General features: G+C 41.8%; 2 protein-coding genes across 7 annotated transcripts in view; one reads left to right on the top strand and one right to left on the bottom strand.

The window, feature by feature from the left end:
* akt3a (AKT serine/threonine kinase 3a) overlaps positions 1–6,789 on the top strand; it is a 55,387-nt gene extending 48,598 nt beyond the window's left edge. For both annotated transcript variants that reach the window (XM_006783639.3, XM_006783640.3), the window contains exons 11-14: positions 79–293; positions 885–972; positions 1,509–1,611; positions 2,217–6,789. In XM_006783639.3, coding sequence (XP_006783702.1) covers positions 79–293; positions 885–972; positions 1,509–1,611; positions 2,217–2,302 — 492 coding nt within the window. In that variant the 3' untranslated portion in view covers positions 2,303–6,789. The remainder of the gene's footprint in view (positions 1–78; positions 294–884; positions 973–1,508; positions 1,612–2,216) is intronic.
* A 106-nt stretch (positions 6,790–6,895) lies between these two features.
* The window catches only part of sdccag8 (SHH signaling and ciliogenesis regulator sdccag8), a 53,795-nt gene continuing 39,246 nt past the window's right edge, over positions 6,896–21,444 (bottom strand). For 4 of the 5 annotated variants that reach the window (XM_006783644.3, XM_035904743.2, XM_006783643.3 and 1 more), the window contains exon 17: positions 6,896–7,888. In XM_006783644.3, the coding sequence (XP_006783707.2) occupies positions 7,693–7,888 (196 nt within the window). In that variant the 3' untranslated portion in view covers positions 6,896–7,692. The remainder of the gene's footprint in view (positions 7,889–21,444) is intronic. The other variant, XM_006783642.3, reaches the window with a different exon arrangement.

Raw genomic sequence — 21,444 nt, 5'->3', positions numbered from 1 at the left:
GAAAAAGCAGATGCCCAATAAAACTAATGGTCCCATTTTAAAAGACAGAAATTTCGTATCTTTGTGTTTGCTCCTCAGGTCCTGGAGGACAATGACTACGGTCGAGCGGTGGACTGGTGGGGTCTGGGTGTTGTGACGTACGAGATGATGTGCGGTCGCCTGCCTTTCTACAACCAAGACCACGAGAAGCTGTTTGAGCTCATCCTCATGGAGGACATCAAGTTCCCGCGCACTCTGTCAGCTGACGCAAAGTCCCTGCTGTCTGGCCTGCTCTTCAAAGATCCGAACAAACGGTGTGTTTTTTTTTTTTTTGACTTTCACATGAAATCAAATTTATTCACTAATGTGAAGCAGGACCTCTGTTAGAAATACTATTTTGATATCATATAAATGTCTTTATTCGTATCACCATGTCAGCAAAATTTTAATTTTTACTTTGTATCACCAATATGGCCCGGTACTGACTTAATACGAGATATTAACAGAAAAGTTTAAAATTAAAAGTGGGAAAAGTTGGGAAGATGATTCATATTTGTGCCCTTTGTGTAAAGTTATTTTTCAGTTACTACCTTCAGACACACAGAGGAGACTAACTTTAGTTATTTTGCTATATAAACAAAAAACACCCACTACTTTTAGTGTACAGCCACTAATCATACGAATATAGAGATGTGCTGATTCTTACTGATGTTTTAATGGGCAAAGCCTTTCATTCTGTAGATCACTGATTAGCCACCATTTGTCGATATAGCAGCAGTAAGAGACGCCATATAGAAAATTGTAGAAATCTTTCTTACATTCTGTTCATGCTGTGCTGTTCATTTCTTACTGCTTTTGTCACTTCTGCTTCTAACAATCCTGTCTTCACCTGTCCTCTGCCCTAGGCTCGGAGGAGGGCCAGATGATGCTAAAGAAATAATGAGACACAGTTTTTTCTCTGGTATTGACTGGCAGGATGTCTACGATAAAAAGGTATAGTTTGCGTGTCTAATTAAACGTAATAGGACTGTAGAAAATAATGTATTCAACTTATTAAGACAGGCAGCTGTAAAGAGCACAGTGTTACAGAGATGTGTGACTTTGTATCCTGTGCATGTGTTTCTCATATAACACCATCAGGTGAGAGTCAGGTGGGATCACTTAAGCAGCTTTACAGGTGTCAAGCCTCCTCATTTGACTTTTTTTAAAAAGTTGTTTTGTTCTGTTACAGAGTTTAGTAGAGTCCAGTGATTAAAAAGCATAAAAGACCTCCTTGAAATTATTCAGCTGGTTTAACTACTATTTATAGGGTTTTATAGTAATGATGTAAAGACAAGGCACTCTGGATCTGAGGCTCGGGTGTTAACTATGAATAATAACTGTGGTGAAAGCAGGATTTTGGTGGATTTATTTCTTTTTTTCCCTGACTTTTAGTTACTGGAATTTTTATGTCTGTCAGTCTGGAACAACAACAACGACCACTGCTGTTATTTACAATCTGATGTGATCTCTTCGCATCTCTGTCCCAGCTCGTTCCTCCGTTCAAGCCTCAGGTGACGTCGGAGACAGACACCAGATACTTTGATGAGGAGTTCACAGCTCAGACCATCACAATCACCCCACCAGAGAAATGTGAGTGTCTCCTGCCTCTTTCTTTTCACATGAACAAATAAGTCAAGAATAAAATTTGACTAAATCACAAATTATTATTATTTTTTTTACAAAGCTGCAGATATTGTCCTCGGACATAATGGTGAAATAAACAAACACGCCATTCTCTGTTGTCGGGTGTTTAATACGTGTCAGGATTTCTGTAAAATGTTAGTGGTGAAATTACAGCGTTTATTCAAACAGATGACTGTTTCACACTGTGGAACAAACACCTTTGTCTGTTTATTCGAGTGTCTCTGTGTTAGTCCTCCGGCCACATGCAGCTCTTCAGGGCTTCTGGGATACAGATCGTGCTTTTAAAATCATTTAACGCTGTATTATACATGACGGGAACTGATGTGAGGTTCCACTTGTTTGTAGGTCACATGTTAGTAGAATGAAACTGGCACATCAGAAACTTACTTTTTAATTGTTTAACTCAACAGTAAAAGAGAAGATGATCAGATGAGAGAGAGAAGTTGTATATTTCCTGATTGATGTCATGTATTAATACAAATGAACTGTGTTATATAGTAAATGCTTTAAAAATGAACTCTGAATCTATACTTTTCATATTTTTTTCTTAGTCGATGAGGATGGGATGGACTGTCTGGACAACGAGAGACGACCACACTTCCCGCAGTTCTCGTACTCTGCCAGCGGTCGGGAATGAACTGTCCATCACAGTGACATCATCACAGCTGGTCTCTGAGGCCATCACTGTGGGCGCAAAGAGACCCACAGCTTTGGACCAACCCAGAACAACCATGACTTGAAGGATTTTTGCCCTTTTCCTCTTCCTCGTTATCTGTTTTTCACCTCTCCAGTGTGCTTCTTTTCTCTCTCCCTCTCTTTTTTAATTCTCCCCAATCCCTCCTTAGAAAAAACCTTCAGGCGAAATTACGGCCTAATCCTGCACTGCAACCCCAGGTGATCCGAACTGTGATGTGACTAGTTGTTATGTAATGACCCTTTAATGATGGGAGCACCTCCGGTGGCCTGCTGTGCTTTGACGTGTGTCGGGCCTGCCAAACTCTAAAAATGAACATCTCTGATGCACTTAGACAACAGCTGATGCATTTCTAAGGAGACGTTTTTGTGGCTTCTTTATCCGTGGGACGGAAACACTCAAATCATTCAAAACCCAAACTGCCATTACCAGTTGTATCTCAGGCTTTTGCAGACAGGTCAGATTTGAAATCCTCAGTTACATAATTCTGGGATTTATTGAGGCTGCCTGGCATCGAGGAAGCAGTTGTCACCAGTGAGCAGAATCCTACACACCTCATGTTGTCGAGCAGGATTTGACTCAGGTTTTGCTCAGTGCAAGTCATTATCATCGTTGCTGCTATTTCAACTACTACAACAACTATTACAGGTACCGCTGTTCCTACTGCTCTTATACTATTACTGCTACTACTAAAACCCGGTGCTACAATACTGGCTAAATGCTGCTGATCATTATACAAGCGCCAGCAAAACAGGAACCACACTTATGCTTATACAGCTGCAGAACAGCTGCTGCTCCTGATGCACAGCTCTTACACATCAGCTCTGTAGATCAAACGCGTGTCGTGTGTGTCTGTGTGCGTGTTTAAAGTCCAGTTATGGGTTTGTGTTTTAAGATTGCATCTCAAAGCACAGCAGTTCAGAAGGATGTGACTCTCAAACCATGAGCTTTACTACATAACCTACAGTGCAAGATGGTCGATGCATATATTACTGCAGAGGTGAAAACAGCTGGTTTGAATGTTCCCCCCAATTTTTTTTTCTTTTTTAGTTTTCAGTCCCGCTGAGTTTAAATCTCCGAAAGGGAAAACAAAAGCAAAACGGTACTTTTGTTTCGACGATGAAAAGCTTTACTGTGACGCATCGTTATAGCGGCTGTTGGATCCATGTGGCTGTACCTCTGTGTCTATGTGCAGGAAAGGGAACCTGAAGAAAGGAGCAGATTCAGCACAGAGCAAAAAAAAAAAAAAAAAAAGTCTGAGATGGCAGGGTGAGTGCAGCGATGAGAAAAAAAATCAGGAAAGATGTGAAATATTTATAATGTGATAAGGAGCCGTGAGGTAACAGGTATAAAAAGTATATGTTTCGTGAGGAGGTACACGTCAACTGTTATGGGTTTACAAGAATCACAGCAATGGTTATAATATATATATGTTTTATTTATTGTTCTACTCATCAGTTTTATATTTAACTTTTTCTATTGTTATTACATTATTCTAGAAAGAAATATATTGTTATTTCTTAGGGCTGAGAGGGAAAAAAAAGCACCTCAAGAAACAAAAATGGCTGAAGAATGTAGGAGGGAAAGCAGATAGCCTTCCTGCTCCATTTGTTTTTTTGTTTTAATGTTTTCGTGTTGTTTTGTGACCAAAATGTGACAGCCCAGAGGTGACAGGACATATTAAAGACGGACGACGAAAGTTTGGGAGAAACATCTAGGAATCTGCATAATTATCTCAATGAGATGTCAGATATGAAGACTAGTAGATGTTGCTCATATTTATTCTTATTACAGGTGTGTGTCGGTGATGGTTGAGGCACAGTCGGGTGAGAAAGACAAAGTGGAAGTTGAGCAGAAGGATAACAAGTGCAGCACAAAAGGCTGAGTGCAAGGCTTTAGCTGTAAGTGTTTTGAGGAGAGAGGTGAGTTAGCACTCGGTTAAGAAATGTATGTTTGAAGGCGAGTCGTCGTGTTCCTGTCGGTTCTTTGGATGTTTAGAAGATCAAGTTTATTTAAAGATCAGGTCCTTACCACTAAACCATCCCCGCACTCTTCTGTCTATAACGTGCGCCGTCATTTCTCCCTTGTGGACTTTTCTTTGTTTCCAGTCGTCACGTTGTCGTATGTCTTCCAGTCTGACCAACAAGATTTGAAAGTCCCCTCAAAGTCACTGTCTTCAAATGGCCGGTAAGCCTTACGGTTTAGCTCAGAACAAGTCAAAGCCGTTGACACCCAGCATTTCTGAGACAAAAAATATATATATCGCCAGATGTGAGGTAATATATTTTTAAAATTTTAAAATAGCGACATGTTCATCTTGTGGGGGAGATGTCACCTTCAGTGTCAGGATGACGGATTAAAAGAGTACCAGGGGATGTGCTCTTATTAGCCGTGGAAAACTGTATTCCACTTTATTTATTTGAATGTTTTTATCTTTATTGATGGATAACTTGAATTTATTTTCTATTTAATTTATTTAATGTTGTTTTGGCGTTTAGCAGTAAGGGGATGTAGCTGTGTTTCAACACTTTGTGCTAGAAATAAATGTCTCCTTTTTTTTTTTTTTTTCCCATTTCCAGATATACAACAAATTACCTGTTTTTCCGCTGCTCTGAAGTCCATATGCTTTACTGTTGCACATCCATTAAACCGCTACTAGGCGCTTTATGGCAGAAAGTATAAAAGGATGGCGCTGGCCTGCAAGCTGTAGTCCTCCTCTGTCCGCTTCACCAGTCCTGAGTCAAAGTGGCACTCAGAACTCTTATGAAAAATACTGCTCTGTGATCGATTGAGCCTGTCTGGCACGGCTGAAGCGAAATGAGTACAAATCCCACCCAGCTGGCACCCTCGACAGGCTCAAGCAAACACTCCCCAAGTATTTGGAAGGATTTCAGCTTTGATTTGACCCAGGTCTGCGAGCGACTGAGGAGTTCTAGCTGCATGTGCACGCTTAACGCCAAAAATCATTAGAAACCAGAGTTCATAAAATATCGCTTTGTAGCTTCGGCCATAGCACTTTCAACACCCATCACTTTTTATATGACTCAGAGGAGTCTGGTTCAGCTTTGCTTTAAAGGAAGACTTTTAGCTTGTTTTTTTATGTTTGTAAGGAAATGAGGATTTTTCAAAACACATCTCCCCCTCCATCTACAACCACTAGCTTTGATGTTGCTCTGATGTTGAGAGTTGGCGAGACTGGATGAAGTGTGTCGCATGCTGAGACGAGTTAGAGCGGGCTGTGAACTGGGCTCAGTTGGAATTTTTAGTAAATTGGTCAGTGTTTGTTTAAAAAAAAACAAATCCACTGATCAGCCGTGGCACTGATGTCCCAGATTCCTGCTCTGATTCGCAAAGTTTTTTTCAACAGTAAGCCGCCAACTCTTCCACTCTCCAGCCTCGATGGATACAGGTCCATGTTGTGACAGCAATGATATCAGAGTCTGACTGTGAGGTCAGAGATCCTAAAAAAAGGAGGAAGGGTTTCCTCTGACTTTTAATAGGGGGGAAGGTAACGCTTTGTAACACACTTTGTCAGTGTGGAACAGCAAATCAGTCGTGGACACGTGGCTCAGTTCTTAAACTGAATGCAGAAATTCATTGTTCCTCACAGCTTTACTGGTGACCTCAACCGTTTGAGATTTGATGCTGCGCTGATGGTGTTCCCTCTTAAAGCTGCTGCTGTTTGTACACCTATCACACAACACATAAGACCCCACTCGTGTTTCAGACATATGTAAAATTCTTTCAAGAACCGACCTCTTCCATTGTTAACGAACCCATCAGCTCTAAATGGCAAACCGCTCTCCGCCAGGTGATCAGTAAACGGCTCGAGTGTTTGGAAGGTGAAAGTGTTCGACCTCGTGTCTGCGGCAGATTCCCCCTCCCCTCTCCTCTCTCTGGTACTAGACCGCTATCATCACATTTAACATAAACAAGCATGAGATGCATTTATTTATAAACGGCAAACAGAAAAAAACAAAACAGCAAACATGTACAAATATTACACAGTATAACTGGGTTTTGATGCCATGTCCATCCACTGTAGCTTTACAGTTGCATGAGACATTTGCGGACAGCTTCCAGCTGTTCGGCAGAGTGGGCCGCGTTTTCCCGAGTCGCTGCGCGGCCGAGGTCGTCGCCGCTCTCGTCGAAGGCACAGAGATGGCGTAGACTCTGACACGGCATCGGGGAAACTCTGGAGAGCTTCACAGAAAAGCGGATCAAACTGCCTTTTTCTGTGCTCCGTGCAGATGCAGAGCTGCTGGCCAGTGAGCCCGCCACGATGTGAAAACAACAAATTACCATCAACATGAAGCTGGTTTTTTTACTCTGTACATCCTTAGTATTTTTACACATAAAATGTATATGATAGGGATGCACATTATTTTCCTTCTTACAGACAGCTTCAATAAAGCACTATGTCAATCTGCTGCCATCGTGTCGACTTTTTGTTCGCTTTGTGGACCGCCCCGAAGTTTCAGCTCAGTCTAAACAGGGCAAAAAAACCCAATGTTCACTAAAAACTCACAAAATGAGTGTTGGGGGTGCGCCTTGCACACATCATAACAATCTTTAATATAAATCAAGTCTATGTCCAGTATGGCAGAGGTTTACAGAGGCACTTTATGCTCGAAGTTTCCCAGCAAATAAAATCCTGTAATGGAAGTAAAGTTTGGATTAGGATCTTTACAGTTTTTAATCCAGGACACTTCCTATTGGACATTGAGTTGTGCATCATGTTAGCATTTCTATATAAAGAAGTAGTACTTCAGAAAGCTCATTAGTGGACTGAGCTTTCATTTATTAAAATGGATTCTAAGCTGTGAGGGGAAAAAAAACATACTTTGAATACTCACTTGACCTATCAATCATAATTACACTCAGTCACGAGACAAAAAAATGCCACAAAAAACCCAGTTACATGAACACAATCCACATTAATACCGAATAGAGGACATAAATATCCTCTAAGTAAACAACAGTTTGTTTTCCTGTTGACAAATGAACAGAACATCGTGATCCACGGAGCGATGAAGGGAAACCGGCGAGACAGACTCATGTGGACAGAGTCTCAGTTCGTCTCATGTTCGGCAGCTTGAAAGACAAACACACAACACATAGTGAGAAGTGTATGTGAACACACACAGAGGCGCGCACAAACACACCCTGTGATAATGAATCACAGCAGAATACAGACAACATGTTTTTCAGCAAATCCAGAACCAGACAGAATCATTAGTCACGAAGGGACAAATGTCTTCTTACTGGTTTTTATTCTTGGTAAACTGACAACTCTTAGCGTGCTCCCAGAGAGAAAAGACACGACTACAAATTCATTTAGTATCAGAACAGTGAGTCACACGCACAATCGCACACTCCTCTGTGTGTTCGTGTGTTTGTACCTCGATGCGTAGGCTCTGCATCTCCTCGCTCAGTGTGTTTCTCTCCTGCATCAGCTGGTTCTGTTTGGCCAGCAGCTCACACACCTGCTGGGCGCTGCTCTGACAGTGACGGTCCAACTGCTGCAGCCTGCAACACACACACACACACACACACACACACACACAATATTGACTGAAAGAGTGTGAGAAGAACGTACCCTCCTGGCTAATATAAAACCAAATGTTGTAAATATTGAAAGAGAGCTGGATCCACAAAGAGCTTTTAATATCACCGGACTTTGTTTTGATCAAGCAATCAACAGTGTTTACAGGGATACGAGTGCGGTCTAAGTTTTTCACTGAGTGCACATAGGGATGATGCAGTAGCTGAAATGTATCAAAGGACTGGATGCTGGCTAGATGTTTATATAATGACGGATATTAAAAATTCCTCTTCCAGACAGTTTTTGAAAACTATAAAGTACGTTTAAAAAAAAAAAATGCTGACTTGAGGCATCGAGTCGATAGGCTTGGTGCATTAAGAGCTAATTTATATACAGAAGAAGTTTAGTCCAGTAGGCCGCATTATCAACCTATTGATAATTAATGAGGAAGAGTCAACAAAAAACAAACAAAAAAAACCACTCGTCTTATGTGAAACTGGATGAAATCTTATTAAAACACTTATTCAGGGATACATTAGTGACCAAAGTTACCAGTTCATGACTCAACTGGTGTTTCTCATCAACAGAATCCGAGTAAAATGATTATTGAAGTTGCCGTGATGCCCGCAGGCCTCAAACTTTCGTTTTTATCTAACAGCAAACACCGTAACCTGACAGACGGCTCCCTAAAAGGGCAACTACACGTCAAGTCGACGCAGCCCGCAACTATTCTGATTGGTCCGTTCAGTACTGCTGATTCCTCCTGTGAATTTAGTACGCAGAAGTCTACATCAGGCCTTACAGGCGTGTCACATTTTCCACCTCGTGGATATGCTGCACTGCAGATGTCTGCAACTGTAAACACTCCTTTGCAGAGACAGTACAAGTCAACAGCTCTGCCTGCGGTCTTCAGAGCGATATAGCAGGAATGACTGCTCGTTATTAACTGAGTATAATCCCTGTATGAGAGACTGAGGGACACCGTGTGCTCACAGGGCAGCAGCTTGTCACTCATACAATCCTTCATCATTTTTGCTGACTTTAATGACTTTATAAGAAAACAAGCTTCACATGGTGTTCAGTAAGACTTCAAACTAGTGATGGAGCTCATATACTCCTCAGGACTGTTTTCTCAGGTCAAAGATTGAATGAGCCAACGGTAACTTTCCGTTACACTTCTAAACAAAGTGAGTTATAAAAGAAGTCGCCCCCTGTGGGACACTGAAAGAAGAAGAAAAATGCTGTGACTTCATTTTTAGATTTTCAGACCTATAAGACACATGCATCGTTCCTACTGCTTGCTTTTTCAGGACTTCCAACATAGAGAGTGTTGTAGTATATCACTATATCAAGATCATTACTATGGGCAACATACTGTCATACAGTTGTTTTTTTTTAATGCTTTTTCACTCATAAATGATAATAATGAGAAAATTAACCCATAACTATAGATTGAGTTTGATTTGATAACATGGGACAAAGTGATCAAAATACATGTTGACCATTCATTTGTTTTAGTCACCGTTTTCATCACTGCAGCGTACATTAGCATCTCTGGATATTACATCTATCTAACGAGATCATTCAAAAGTAATTAATCTTTAAAAATTACTCGGATTTTCTTGGTTATATCATCGGTCTGTCATCCTGTAGCTGTCAAAAACAGTCAGTCTGGTGAGAAAGTTGTGTGTGTGCGTGTGCGTGGGTGCAGTTCTGAAGTTTTGATCTTTACTACGACATCCCAATTAGTGCGTCCCTCCCTCTGACACAGCCGCTCCTGCAGACAATGAACTCTTTCACTGCACACTAGGATTAAACTCAGAGTGTGTGTGTGTGTGTGTGTGTTCCAGCTGGAGTTCAAGGATGTGTGAGAAATTGTGTGTGTCGAATGTGTGTTTGGGGGTGGTGGATGAATGTGTGTTGAGATATTTCCCACCAGCAGCCCATTATTTCACTCATTCATCCATCCAAGCTCCCCTCAAATGCAGTGGTGAACTCATTCATTTACTCACACACACACAGATAATGGGAGCGATGTCACAGCACTGGAATGCACATTTACATATTTAACCAGCCATCTATAAAATTATACATATTTCTTTCTTCTATATGAGGAACTTTAGGATAATTTAGAGACTCTTGCACACATAAAACAATGCTTCAAAGTATTAAGTACAATTACTCGAGTACCACAACTTCAGATTACTCATGCTTTACTTATGTATTTTCATTTTTTTATTTACTTCTGCTAGATTTCAAAAGGAAATGTATCATTTAGTCTAATGTGTCCATTAAATAGACATATTAGACATATTAAATATAACATGATGAAATATTAGAGATTAAACCAGTTCTCAATGAATAAAACACTTTTGTGGGAGGATTTATTTATTGTTTTCATTTCTCTACCGGGGAAAGGAACTCGACCTTTAGATTACAAACCACAGACTAGCACCACCTCAAGGAGCATTAGAAGTTATATACTGCTCACATATTGATATGCAGCTAATAAAAAACATATTCTAAAAATCCTTAGAATATTATTAAAGACCAGTATAAAAGAGATTTTAAATACAAAAATGTCCAAATTCCAAAAACTGTACACTTGTTTGGAGCTCCTTTACCACAGTTTACTGCTTCAGTGTATGTGGCATGGAGACGATCAGCTTAAAGCACTGCTGAGTGTTCCAGATTGCTCTGACAGTGTCCTCCATCCTTATTTTTGGATGAGGTGTTTCTCATCTTCCTCTTGAAAGCATCACAGATTCCTTAAGACTTAAGAGTTCAGCCTGTATTATCAGTGTATGTTTGTATTGTGGTATTAAAACTTCATTTACTACTTAGAGGGAGACAGGAGGAAATATAAAATGGTTAATAAAGTTAAGAAAGTATCTGCTACACTTTTTGCATTTAAAAAACCAACATCGGTCTCTGCAGAGCTTCTCAGAGCTCATAAGCACCCTGTGAGGAATTTTAATTACTCTGATATGAATTATAAGCTAAAATTGTCGCTGTTTCAACAAGTTCATTAGAAAGTAATGATGTGGGGGGTACAGACAAGGAAGAGCGAAGAAGAGGAGGATGAAGAGGGTAGTGGCTCGGGGCAGAGAGAGACAGAGAGGGGGTAGCTGGGAGGGAGACAGATGCCCCTGCCCTGCTGGTCATGTTGGCAGTGGTAGTGCTGGCTGTGTGAGACAGACGGGGGAGGCGAACATCCCAACACTTCACACTGCTCTCCCCACCCACATGGTCCTCACTCCGCTCTGCAGGGTTTAATCCTTTTATTTTGCCTGTCCTTCTTCATCATCCCTACCTTCCCTCTTTGAGCCTCCTCCTTCTCCTCCATCCTGTCTCAGGGCCCGCTGAGTGGTTTATCCCAGACCTGGAGGCTCTGTCCAGTCCTGGAGGCTGAGGGCGATGACTCCCCTCCCTGCCTGGTGTTCCTCCAGCCGGCTGCCAAGCTGTCCTGACCAACCACCCCCTCACTCCCTCCTCCCACTCTGCTCTACCTCCTACGCCTTCACACAGCACCACAGCAGGACATCGCCACGTCACCCAACAACACAGCAAACACACACACAGAAGCAGCCCCGCTGCGGTGAGCGAAGACACAAGGTACAAACACAACCAGTGCGGGGATGTCGGCCACACACACACACACACACACACACACACACACACACACACACACACACACACACAGTGGAGCACCTAAAGGTCAGAAACAGAGCCTGTTGTTCTGAAGCTGTAAATGTTTAATGAGGGAAGTGTTGGGAATGTGTCGACTGAAGGCCTTCTCCACACCACTAAACTAATCTGAGTCACGCTGGGAAAATGCCTTATCCATTCATGCCCTCTGATATCGATACATGTAGATGCACCACTCCGAAAATCAAAGAGAATTTATGGGAGATTTTGTGGCGATGACTTGGCCCTCTTTGAAATCCACTCTATAATCCAACAGGGGTTTTACACTTTGTCTGCTAGTGGAGAAAAATGTGACACTGGAGTGAAAATGTATTCATTCATTGATTAAAGCTGGGAGGATATTTCTATGAAATGATCCACAACTTGTTCACTGAGGACATCCTACAACGGTAAACAAAACAAAACCTGACATATCTTAAAAATCTCATTTTATACCAACTTTAACTTAAACTTTATTACCCAAAATAAAATATTTCTAGTCCTACAGAGAGTTCTGTTGTTTGCATTCAGAAGTTTAACTTAATCAAATTTCTTTTTTCCACACACAAACCACTACTCTTTAAAATCTGTATCTGTAAACTATCCCTCTTCAAAATGTGGATATTCTTTCAAATGTGAGTCTCAATCATTTAAATCCTCTCTTTAAATAAACATTGTGAAATGACAACATACTAAATGTTTAAACTGAGAAAATGTCTTTCTTTTTTTTTCTTTTTTTAAAAATGTGTGCTCTCTTTGAGTTTGATCCCTGTGACGTGTTGGAAAAAGACTGGAAACGTTATTTAATTGGGAAAAAAAGTGGGAAAAAAACACCTGTTGGAATATCTTTAAAGTAATTAGGTTAATTAAAAACAGGTTCTGGAGCAGAATGGAAGGAAGTAGGGAGGAGGCCAAAAATCAGGCCTTCAGATAGCGCTGCATTCGACAGCCGTGCAGTGGAAATCCCTGCATCGACTCAGGGACGCTTCTAAAAACTAGTCTAAATTAGCATACACTCACCAGCCACTTTAATTGTCCTACTTGTTGACGCAAGTATCTCATCAGCCAATCACATGGCAGCAACTCATTGCATTTAGGCATGTAGATGTGGTCAAGACAACTGCTGAAGTTTAAACCGAGCATCAGAATGGGGAATAAAGGTGATTTAGGTCAGCGGTCCCCAACCTTTTTTGCGCCACGGACCGGTTTATGCCCGACAATATTTTCACAGACCGGCCTTTAAGGTGTCGCAGATAAATACAACAAAATAAAACTAGTACCGGTACCGAAAAAAAGAAGATTTATTCATAACACACGTGAAAAGACCCAGGAAAACCAAGTTAACGATAACAAAATAACGCTGATAAAAACCCTGAAAACCATACATTTCACACCTGAGCCTCAACTCTCGCGGCCCGGTACCAAACGACTTACGGACCGGTACCTGTCCGAGGCCCGGGGGTTGGGGACCGCTGATTTAGGTGACTTTGAACGTGGCGTGGTTGTTGGTCTGTATTTCAGAAACAGCGAATCTGCTGGGATTTTCCTCACAAAACCATCTCGACGAGAGGGATCATCCAACATATCAGCACAGAGATCAAAAACCAGCATCAGTGATTGAATGTGAGGCATTAGAGCAGATGGCACACTCAATTAGCACATTTTTGAAGTCGCCATTAATACAGACAAAGTTCTGGAATATCGACATCTTGTTCAGGAAAGCTTTCTTATTTCAGCAAGATAACCACACTATTTTTATTACAGCAGAGCGGCTTTGCAGTAAAAGAGTCCAGGTGACCTCCCTGTAGACCTGAACTGACCCCGGCTGAACTTTTAACTACAGGAACTAATCGTCTCAACTCCCACACACATGCAGAGTGTGTGGGAGTGAGGTGATGCAACACAGCGGTCAACATATATATGTTTTTATTGCGTTGCTACCCTTGAATTCAAAATGAGCTTTTACGTGTTGCATTTTCGTTACTTTCAGTTTAAAACAGGCTTTAAATAGTTACATTACATTTTACACTTCCACAAAAGTAACGTTGTAGCTGTGTTTTGTCAACACACTGATCACCCATTCCTAAAGCATAACTGGGTCACTCTGGAGTTAATATATCCAAAACACAATTATTCTGAACAACATGGCAACAGCTGTACAAAATGTAAAATGCCAGCAGGCTTCTCCACAACCCCCTGACGTGACGGTAAGTGAGCTAAGCAGGCAGCCAGTAAATCAGTCGGCCAGGTCGTGGCTCGAGATGTTTAAACCGGCTATAGGTTGTAAGCTGAAGGTTTATGTAATGCAGTAAGTGAAGGATTTGACCCCAGCGCAGACATAAACAACCACAGACGCAGTTTGTCTGCCCTCAGAGACACCAACCTCTGACCTTACACAACACACTTTCTCTAATCCACTTCACCTCACCTTGAAACCCCGCCTCCTAGGGGGGATGTGTGTATATGCGTGTGTGTGTGATTAAGGTAGCGCTCCTTCCAGCAGCTAAAGCAGCAAATCCAATAACTGGTCTCTATCGACTGGCACACTCATTAATTAGGGCTTAAAACGGCTTAATGCTCAGGCACTGCCCTACACTGAACACCCCCCCAAACACACACACACACACACACACACACACTGCTGGCTTGCTGGCTCAGTTCTGCACACTGCTTGGAATGGGTTTGGTTAGAAGGAAGCTTGGATTCACTGATCGACTGATGGGAGGACAGATAAACGGATGTTTGGGTGAAGGGGATCTGCAGCCGGTGAAAAACGAGGGCTGACAGTTTGTGGTGTCAGGTGAGGTGTCGGACTGAGCGGTGGTGGGGGCGAAGAGAAACCGAGGCTCCAAGCTCCAGCCGTCACCATCCCCCTGCTGCCTGCTGATGGCCGGGCTGGCAGCTCAGTGACCGGGGTTAGAGAAGGAGAAGCTTCCCCGCTGACCTGGTAAAAGGACACCACCTGCTGGATCCAGCGCTTCACTGACGCACACACACAACGCACACATCTACACTGAAATAATTCCCCTAAAATACCTGAAAACAGCTTCCAGAGCAGTCCTGGTACTAAGTGTGTATTCTGCTCTCCAGCAGACATGACAGAAGCAAGTTTTGCTGGGAGGCAGTTTGCAGTAATTTCCCCTGACAGCCCAATAATCAAACTCTGCTCACAATCTGCACCTCGAACCACAGCACTCTCTATTGACTGCTGCTAGTAAGGAGATTAATTACAACACACAAACACAGACACAGCTACCTCTCTCCGGTATACATCAGTCGTAGCCCACAGCTAGTGTCTAAACTCTGTTGTGTGTGTACGTGTTTGTCTGTGTTTGCATATTTATTTACAGGTGGGAGCATATGTCCTAAAGGCATGGTCCAAAGGGAAAGTGCTAACGTCACGTTAGAAAAACAGAGACACTGTAATAGATACAGAAGATCTGGAAGCGGCGTTCAGGTCTGTCACTCAGCAGCCCCTTATGAATGTGTGTGTTCCTATCACTAAACAAATCAGCCAGTGGAGCGTGCCACTTTAAGAAAATATTTATCGCACAGTGCATAGATTATCAAAATTACTCGAAAACAAACCACAGAGTAAACTGACGCTATCCTGCGTAAACTGGGTTGTGAGATCAGGTATTTTACTTTTTTTTTTTTATAAGAGTAAAAAAAAAAGGAAAATCTTGTCAGCGAAGGCGAACGTGGGCTGTAATTAAAGAGTACATTTCAAAAATCTGCAAACCAGAGAGATAAAAACACACGCTCAAACATCACAAAAAACTAAAGAATTGGACTCAATGTTGCAAAAAATTAAATCTAAAGACAATGAAAGATCTCTGAACCTATGTGTGTGTGTGTGTGTCTGTGTGTAGCAGGCAGGGAGCCTAGGGGGGTGAAGAACGCAGGCAGACGGCCTTGGTTTGCCTGGTTACAACAACACTGCCAGGGGCATGAAGGCTGCAGCTGCCACACACACACAAACACACACGCGCAACACAAAACCATATTTCGCCCAACCCCAGGCTTGCCCACCATCGCCACCCTCACACCCCAGCGCTCCAGCTAAATCTTGGCTGGCACAAAACCGCACTCGAGAATATGTGCGTGTGCCTCAAGGCCATGCCCCTCGTCCTCTTCCACCAACCTGTCGTGCCAGTTGTTGCTCTCGCTAACATGTGCATTTGACATGGGAACGCGATCGCTGACGCTGCGGGGTTTTGATCGGGATGAGACCGACATGCATTCCCTCACTGTCTTTTGATTTTCTTTGCTTTTTGTTTACGGCCACCTGGCAATTTCCAGAGTCTTTATTCTGTAAAGGCACAGCGGATTTCACATGTGAGCGTCACGCTAAGTCAGTCTTCATTTCCAGATCCACGACACAGAAGATCACTATCCCCTGAATAAACAGATAAAGAAAATTACATATACTGGATATTAAAGAAGTATATTGTTTATGGGCAATTTCTAAATCAGGATATAGTTGATATTTTTCTATAATTTAGAATTGAAGAAATCCTAACAATCAAATCATTTGCAAAATCCTCTAAGATCCAGTAATCTTTAAATATGTACATTCTAACTGGAGCGGCTTTGGTGCACCGCATTTCTGTTAAACAGAGAAAAATAGAAATTGTGAAGACAGAAATGGCGATTAAATTGGCATTTAATCATCAAACTAAAAAAAAATATCATCTGTGAAGCAGCCTCTGTTAAAACTGCTCTTTTCCCCCATTAGTTTCCAGCTCACAGCTGTTCCCCTGCAGTGCTGAGCACAGTGTGAAGATCAGGAGGGGAAGAAAAAAAAAAGTGCCTTAGATGTTACTAGACCGCCAGATGTTCCATGAACAGTTACATGAAAGTTGCAACTCATCTGTCGCAGTCCTGCAAAACCAATATTCAGCACTTATTAAGGGAACAACATACACGAGGCTGTATAGCTGTTCAGTTTTAATTCCTTTTACTTTTTTGAGCACTGCACTGTGTACACATTTATATTCATGCACGCTGAATAACAGCGTGAATATAATAACCTAAAGTCTGTCAGGCCAGCTTCTTCTTCTGAGAGCACGGCATGAAGTGAAAAATACTTACAGCATGTGATCACCAACATTAAATAATACTATACTTTTCTTAAAAATGTTTCTTTTTTGTTGATTGATTTTTTTAATTTGGCTTCTCTTGTGTTTGTTACTACAACGTCATGTTAACTAATCGTGCTTTTATTGTGAAATCTTTATTTAACAGGTGAAAGAAAATGCGTTTTAATGACATTTTTGTTTGAAAGAAATAAAAGATCAGCATGCTTAAACCTTTATATGAGATTTTAAAACACTAAAACAGCATTTATATTATTACTGGTTTGTTTTTTTCTAATTTTCAAATACAATTACTCGATATTACTGCTACATTTACATTGCATGCTGTGGTACTTTAAAGTTTTTAGCTTTACATTAAAGTGAACATAAAGTTGAGAGTAAAAGAAATTAAACATCATGTCTGCTTCTTGCGCTGATTGCAACAAAAACCATAAATATCCAGCTTAAGTATTAAGTTATTATCAGTAAAATAAAATTTGAAAAGTGCTGTGCAAAAAAATCTTAATTGCAGATTCTAAAGTGGGGCTAGTATTAGGCCGTCAGCTGTGCTGTACCCAATAAAACATCTGTAACAGACACAAACTTGGCAAATCTGTTTGTCTTTTTTCGTCTTAAGACCTTCCAGTGCCATCACCTTCCGTATGATGTAATTTCATATTTTTAATATCAATTATTTTCCTTGATCATTTCAGGTGCTTTTTCTTTCATTCCCGTAAAGCGTCCCAGACAGCAGTTCACCAGCGTAAAATGAAAGGCTCCTGGCCAGTATTTATAATTAAAAATAAAATCTGGAAAGAGTTTAGGAAGGGATGTTAGAAATATATTCACGATCTGACGAAGCTGTAAACAGCTCTGAACGGGCGCAGAAGTCGTCTCTGCTTTCATTTCTGCATTAACAGAGGTGTCGGTGCTGCTGCAGGCTGGGAAATCATCTATTTAACGTCAGAGTTGTTTGCTGCCGTGAGGCCTCCTGACTGTTTTAAGCCGTGTGTTTGAGCTTTTGCTTTGCTGGCATTAAAGTGTTTCTGCTGATGTTACTTTTAACATTTTTTCTAAAGAAGGGGCAGGTGCTTCTGCTCGAGTTTTCTACTTGTAGTTTTATGAAGTAGTGTTAGAGTCACTGACTGGGGCTTGAGATGTGACGCTTTGCACAGTTAACGCTCCAGCTTGCAAGCCTCTGGCTACAGCCTGACATCTGAGCTGCAAATCTGTGCGTCTGTGTGTGCGTGTGTGTGTGACAGAGCTGTAAAGCCACCGTTTGACAATGCTCTTTCAGCAGGCCGCCCTGCAGTCGCTCCCGGCTACGGGAGCCAGCTGGGCCATGCGGAGACAGAAACGATGAGAAAAGAAGAAGAGGAAGATGAAGGAGGAGGGAGACGACTGATCAGCGCCATCCAGAGGTAAGAACGCAAGTATGAGTGAGGAATGAAATGGAGGTAGTGTCTTAAAACGGTTAATACTTCCTCGTGTTTGCTTTTGTAAAAATGTGAAATATAAATTAAATATTTGAAATGTTTGGAAAGTAGCTGCTAACAAACCACATTCTGACTACCCAACTACCTACCTGTGATCAGTGCTTTATGATAAAAACCTGAAAGGCAAGGGGCTGCTGTTATGTGAAAAATAAAAATCCATTTTTAAAAAAAATCTGTGAAAAACAGCTATGTGTGATCAGCAAAAAAAAAGAAGAAGAAAGAAACGCATGTGAAATGTAAGGAGGTGATGTTAATATTAGCGCTCTGTGGAAGATGACTACGAGGCGTTAACGACGCTGAACCTCACACTGGGCCTTCTTTGTCTTTATCCTCACTTTCTCCACATCTCACTCTTTTTATCGTCCCCCTGTTTCTCTGTACCTCCTAGATCACACACATAGTGGCAACTCATCACACACAGATGCACGCACACACAAATATCTGTGTGTGTGCGTGTGTACACGCGAAGACACAGATGAGACAAATGAAAGCTGTCCTGTTTTCTTCTGCCCAGCCTCTGCCAACTTCATTTGCAAATGAAAAGTTTTGCGAGGAGCGTCCTTTTGCTTCTGGGGCGGCATGGCAGCACACTGTGTGTTTGGGAGCGGGGGGATGAGGAGAGACGAGGGTTTGACAGAGGGTGTGTGTATGTGTGTGGCATGAGCCCAGATGAAGCAGCCCTCGCCTGAGGCTCGCTGTCCGCCCGCGGTAGCAGCAAGCCTGTTCCTTCTTCCCTGGCCCGCCGCGACCATTTGTTCCATTAACCAATCTCCTGGAGCCTCTGGTGCAAACGCACACACTCATACACACGCATGCACTCACACACACACATCCACAGGCATACATACTTCAACAACTGCTTGCACAGCTCATGCCACACATGGCCCTCCATCCTCCGCTCCATCCCTCCCTCCCTCTTCTGCTCTCCTCCAGACGCAAGCACCATCTTTCTCCGTGGAGGCCATATGGCCCAGTGAAGCCTGTGGATCTACAGACACATCTGCGTATATGTTGCTACTCTTCTTAAAGGGCTGCACAGTGAGCTGCGCTCGTACACCTCTACAGCACTCGCGCACCGAGGCCTGACAAACACACTCCGCTGTCACGATGCGTGGTAAAGCAAGCGTTGGTGTTGTGCTGGTCCGTCGTACATGTGTGCGAGAGTCTATGTGCGTGACCTAAGTGTGTGCATGCGTAGTGATAATTGGTAAAACAGCCTGCCAACAGCTGTGGGGTGAGAAAAGGTTGCGTGGTGTTTAGTACGGAAAGCAGAGGGGAGGAGGAGAAGAGAGGAGAGGAGAAAAGTTGGAGCAGGAAAGGAAAGTAAAGTGAAAAGAGATAAGAAGAAGAGAAGAGGGAGGTAAGAGGAGACGGAGGGCAGAAGAGCCACAGCTGAAAAAATAATTAATATGAATAGAAAACTGGAGAAGTTACAGTTTAAAGTCACATTTCCCAACAAACATTACTCTGTGAGAAAAAGGTTATTTCATATATAGAGAGATCGACAGATATGTTTTCCCTTTTCTTGTTAAAGCTGCATTAGAAGAGAAATTTCCAACTAAAATGGACTAAAGTAGATTAAAGTTTCAGGGCCAGCTGTACATGCTCATGCAGCGTTTTCAGATTTTAATAATATCTTTCCTTTAAAAGAAATGCTCGTTTTTATTTATGTATTGATTTAAAATATTTTGGAATAACTAAGAAATGCATGATTTGCACTGAGAGTTTAACGTTTCTATTAACTAATTCATCTGCACTGCAAAATGTTCACTTTTGTCACAGTTTTAGCAAAATCTAAAACCATATTAATCCGAATAAAACATCTTTTTTCTTCCGTTCGTGCTTGTATTAAGTTGTTTTCACATAATACAAACTCACAAACATCACCTGCCCACTGACAAATGATCGGCTGTCATGAGTTAATAAACGCTGATTTGTTGTTTGTATTTTTCGGACACAAAAGCATCTGAAAATGATCAAATACCTTAGTAAAAATGTTAAATAAAATATTCTTGAAAACTTAAAAAAAAAAAAAACCATTTAAACCTAAAATCCCAAACTACATTAAACACTAAACTAAATCAAAATGTTTTTAAAAAAGGCTGATAATAATGATAATAATCGCAGAGCCTTTAAATTCAACATTTGCATCTATGCATCTTCTCTAACTCGCTGCTGTCCTGCTCCATCTCTCCACCCTCCGCTCCATTCCTTCATTTCCAAGCAGAAAAAAACAAAAAGAAGAAAGGGAAAAAAAAGCAACAACACAGAAATAGTAAAATAAATAATTAAATGGTGCAGCAAAACATTGTGTGCTAAAACCCCTGTGTAGTTTGGCAATCAGCTTGCCCATGTAAAAATAAATCAAGCTGATTTTCCAAATGTTTTGTGCGTGGTGCGCTGTTGCCGCTCTTCGCAGCACAGATTGCAGGCCGATGGAGAGGCTGTGGGGAGGGGCGGGGCGCTGGATATTGAACCCACTTACACCAGCTTGTTAACACGTACACCTTAACCCCCGAGCGGCACGGCGGGGCGCCCACCGAACACTCGGGGCCTGTGGGGACCAGCGAACATATACCCGACATATAGACGCGCAAGCACGCCGAAGATCACGACAACAAGTACAAGAAAAGAACCGATGACGTACTGGCTTAAACGCGCACAAACAAAACTGCATGCACACACACTCGGAAGCCACATCTCAAAGTTCGCGCCTGTCGCTAAACTTCCCAAACTCCAACAAATATTATTCTCTTATACTCTTATGATATATATTCTATAATGTTTACCTCAAAAAGAAGCACATATAGAGATAAAAAACAAGTTTTAGCAGCATTGTGTATCATAAATGTTAATCACACCTCTCTACCTCATCTATGTTGCACCTTTTTTAAAAAAAAAAGCAGCTAAATGCCAAAACTACTCGTCAAACCCATGTAAACGCACTCTCAAACAAACACACCTTCTACCGGCTGAAAAATAAAAACGCGGTCAGCCGGCTTAACAGTCGCTCCTGAAGTGACCTCTTGTAGAACTGAACTTGAGAGATTTTTAAATATCAGGAGGATTCATCAACAAACTAAGTGTCAAAGCAGAAAATAAAACTCAGTAAATGCCAAGAGTGATTATCGTGGTTCAGTTGGGAGAAGAGAGAAGTTAGGTGCCAACTTCCCAGCCAATCCACTTTTGGCAGCCACATTCCTGCTCTGCTAAACCTCCTGAGAACATGCAATAGCAACCAACACACACACGCACGCACACATACACAAAATACCGCAG

Source organism: Neolamprologus brichardi, chromosome 13 (genome assembly GCF_056152115.1).
Source record: "Neolamprologus brichardi isolate AB-2024 chromosome 13, ASM5615211v1, whole genome shotgun sequence".
Lineage (NCBI taxonomy): Eukaryota > Metazoa > Chordata > Actinopteri > Cichliformes > Cichlidae > Neolamprologus > Neolamprologus brichardi.
The sequence above is the reverse complement of the archived record's forward strand: the minus strand, read 5'-3'. Positions and strand labels throughout refer to the sequence as shown.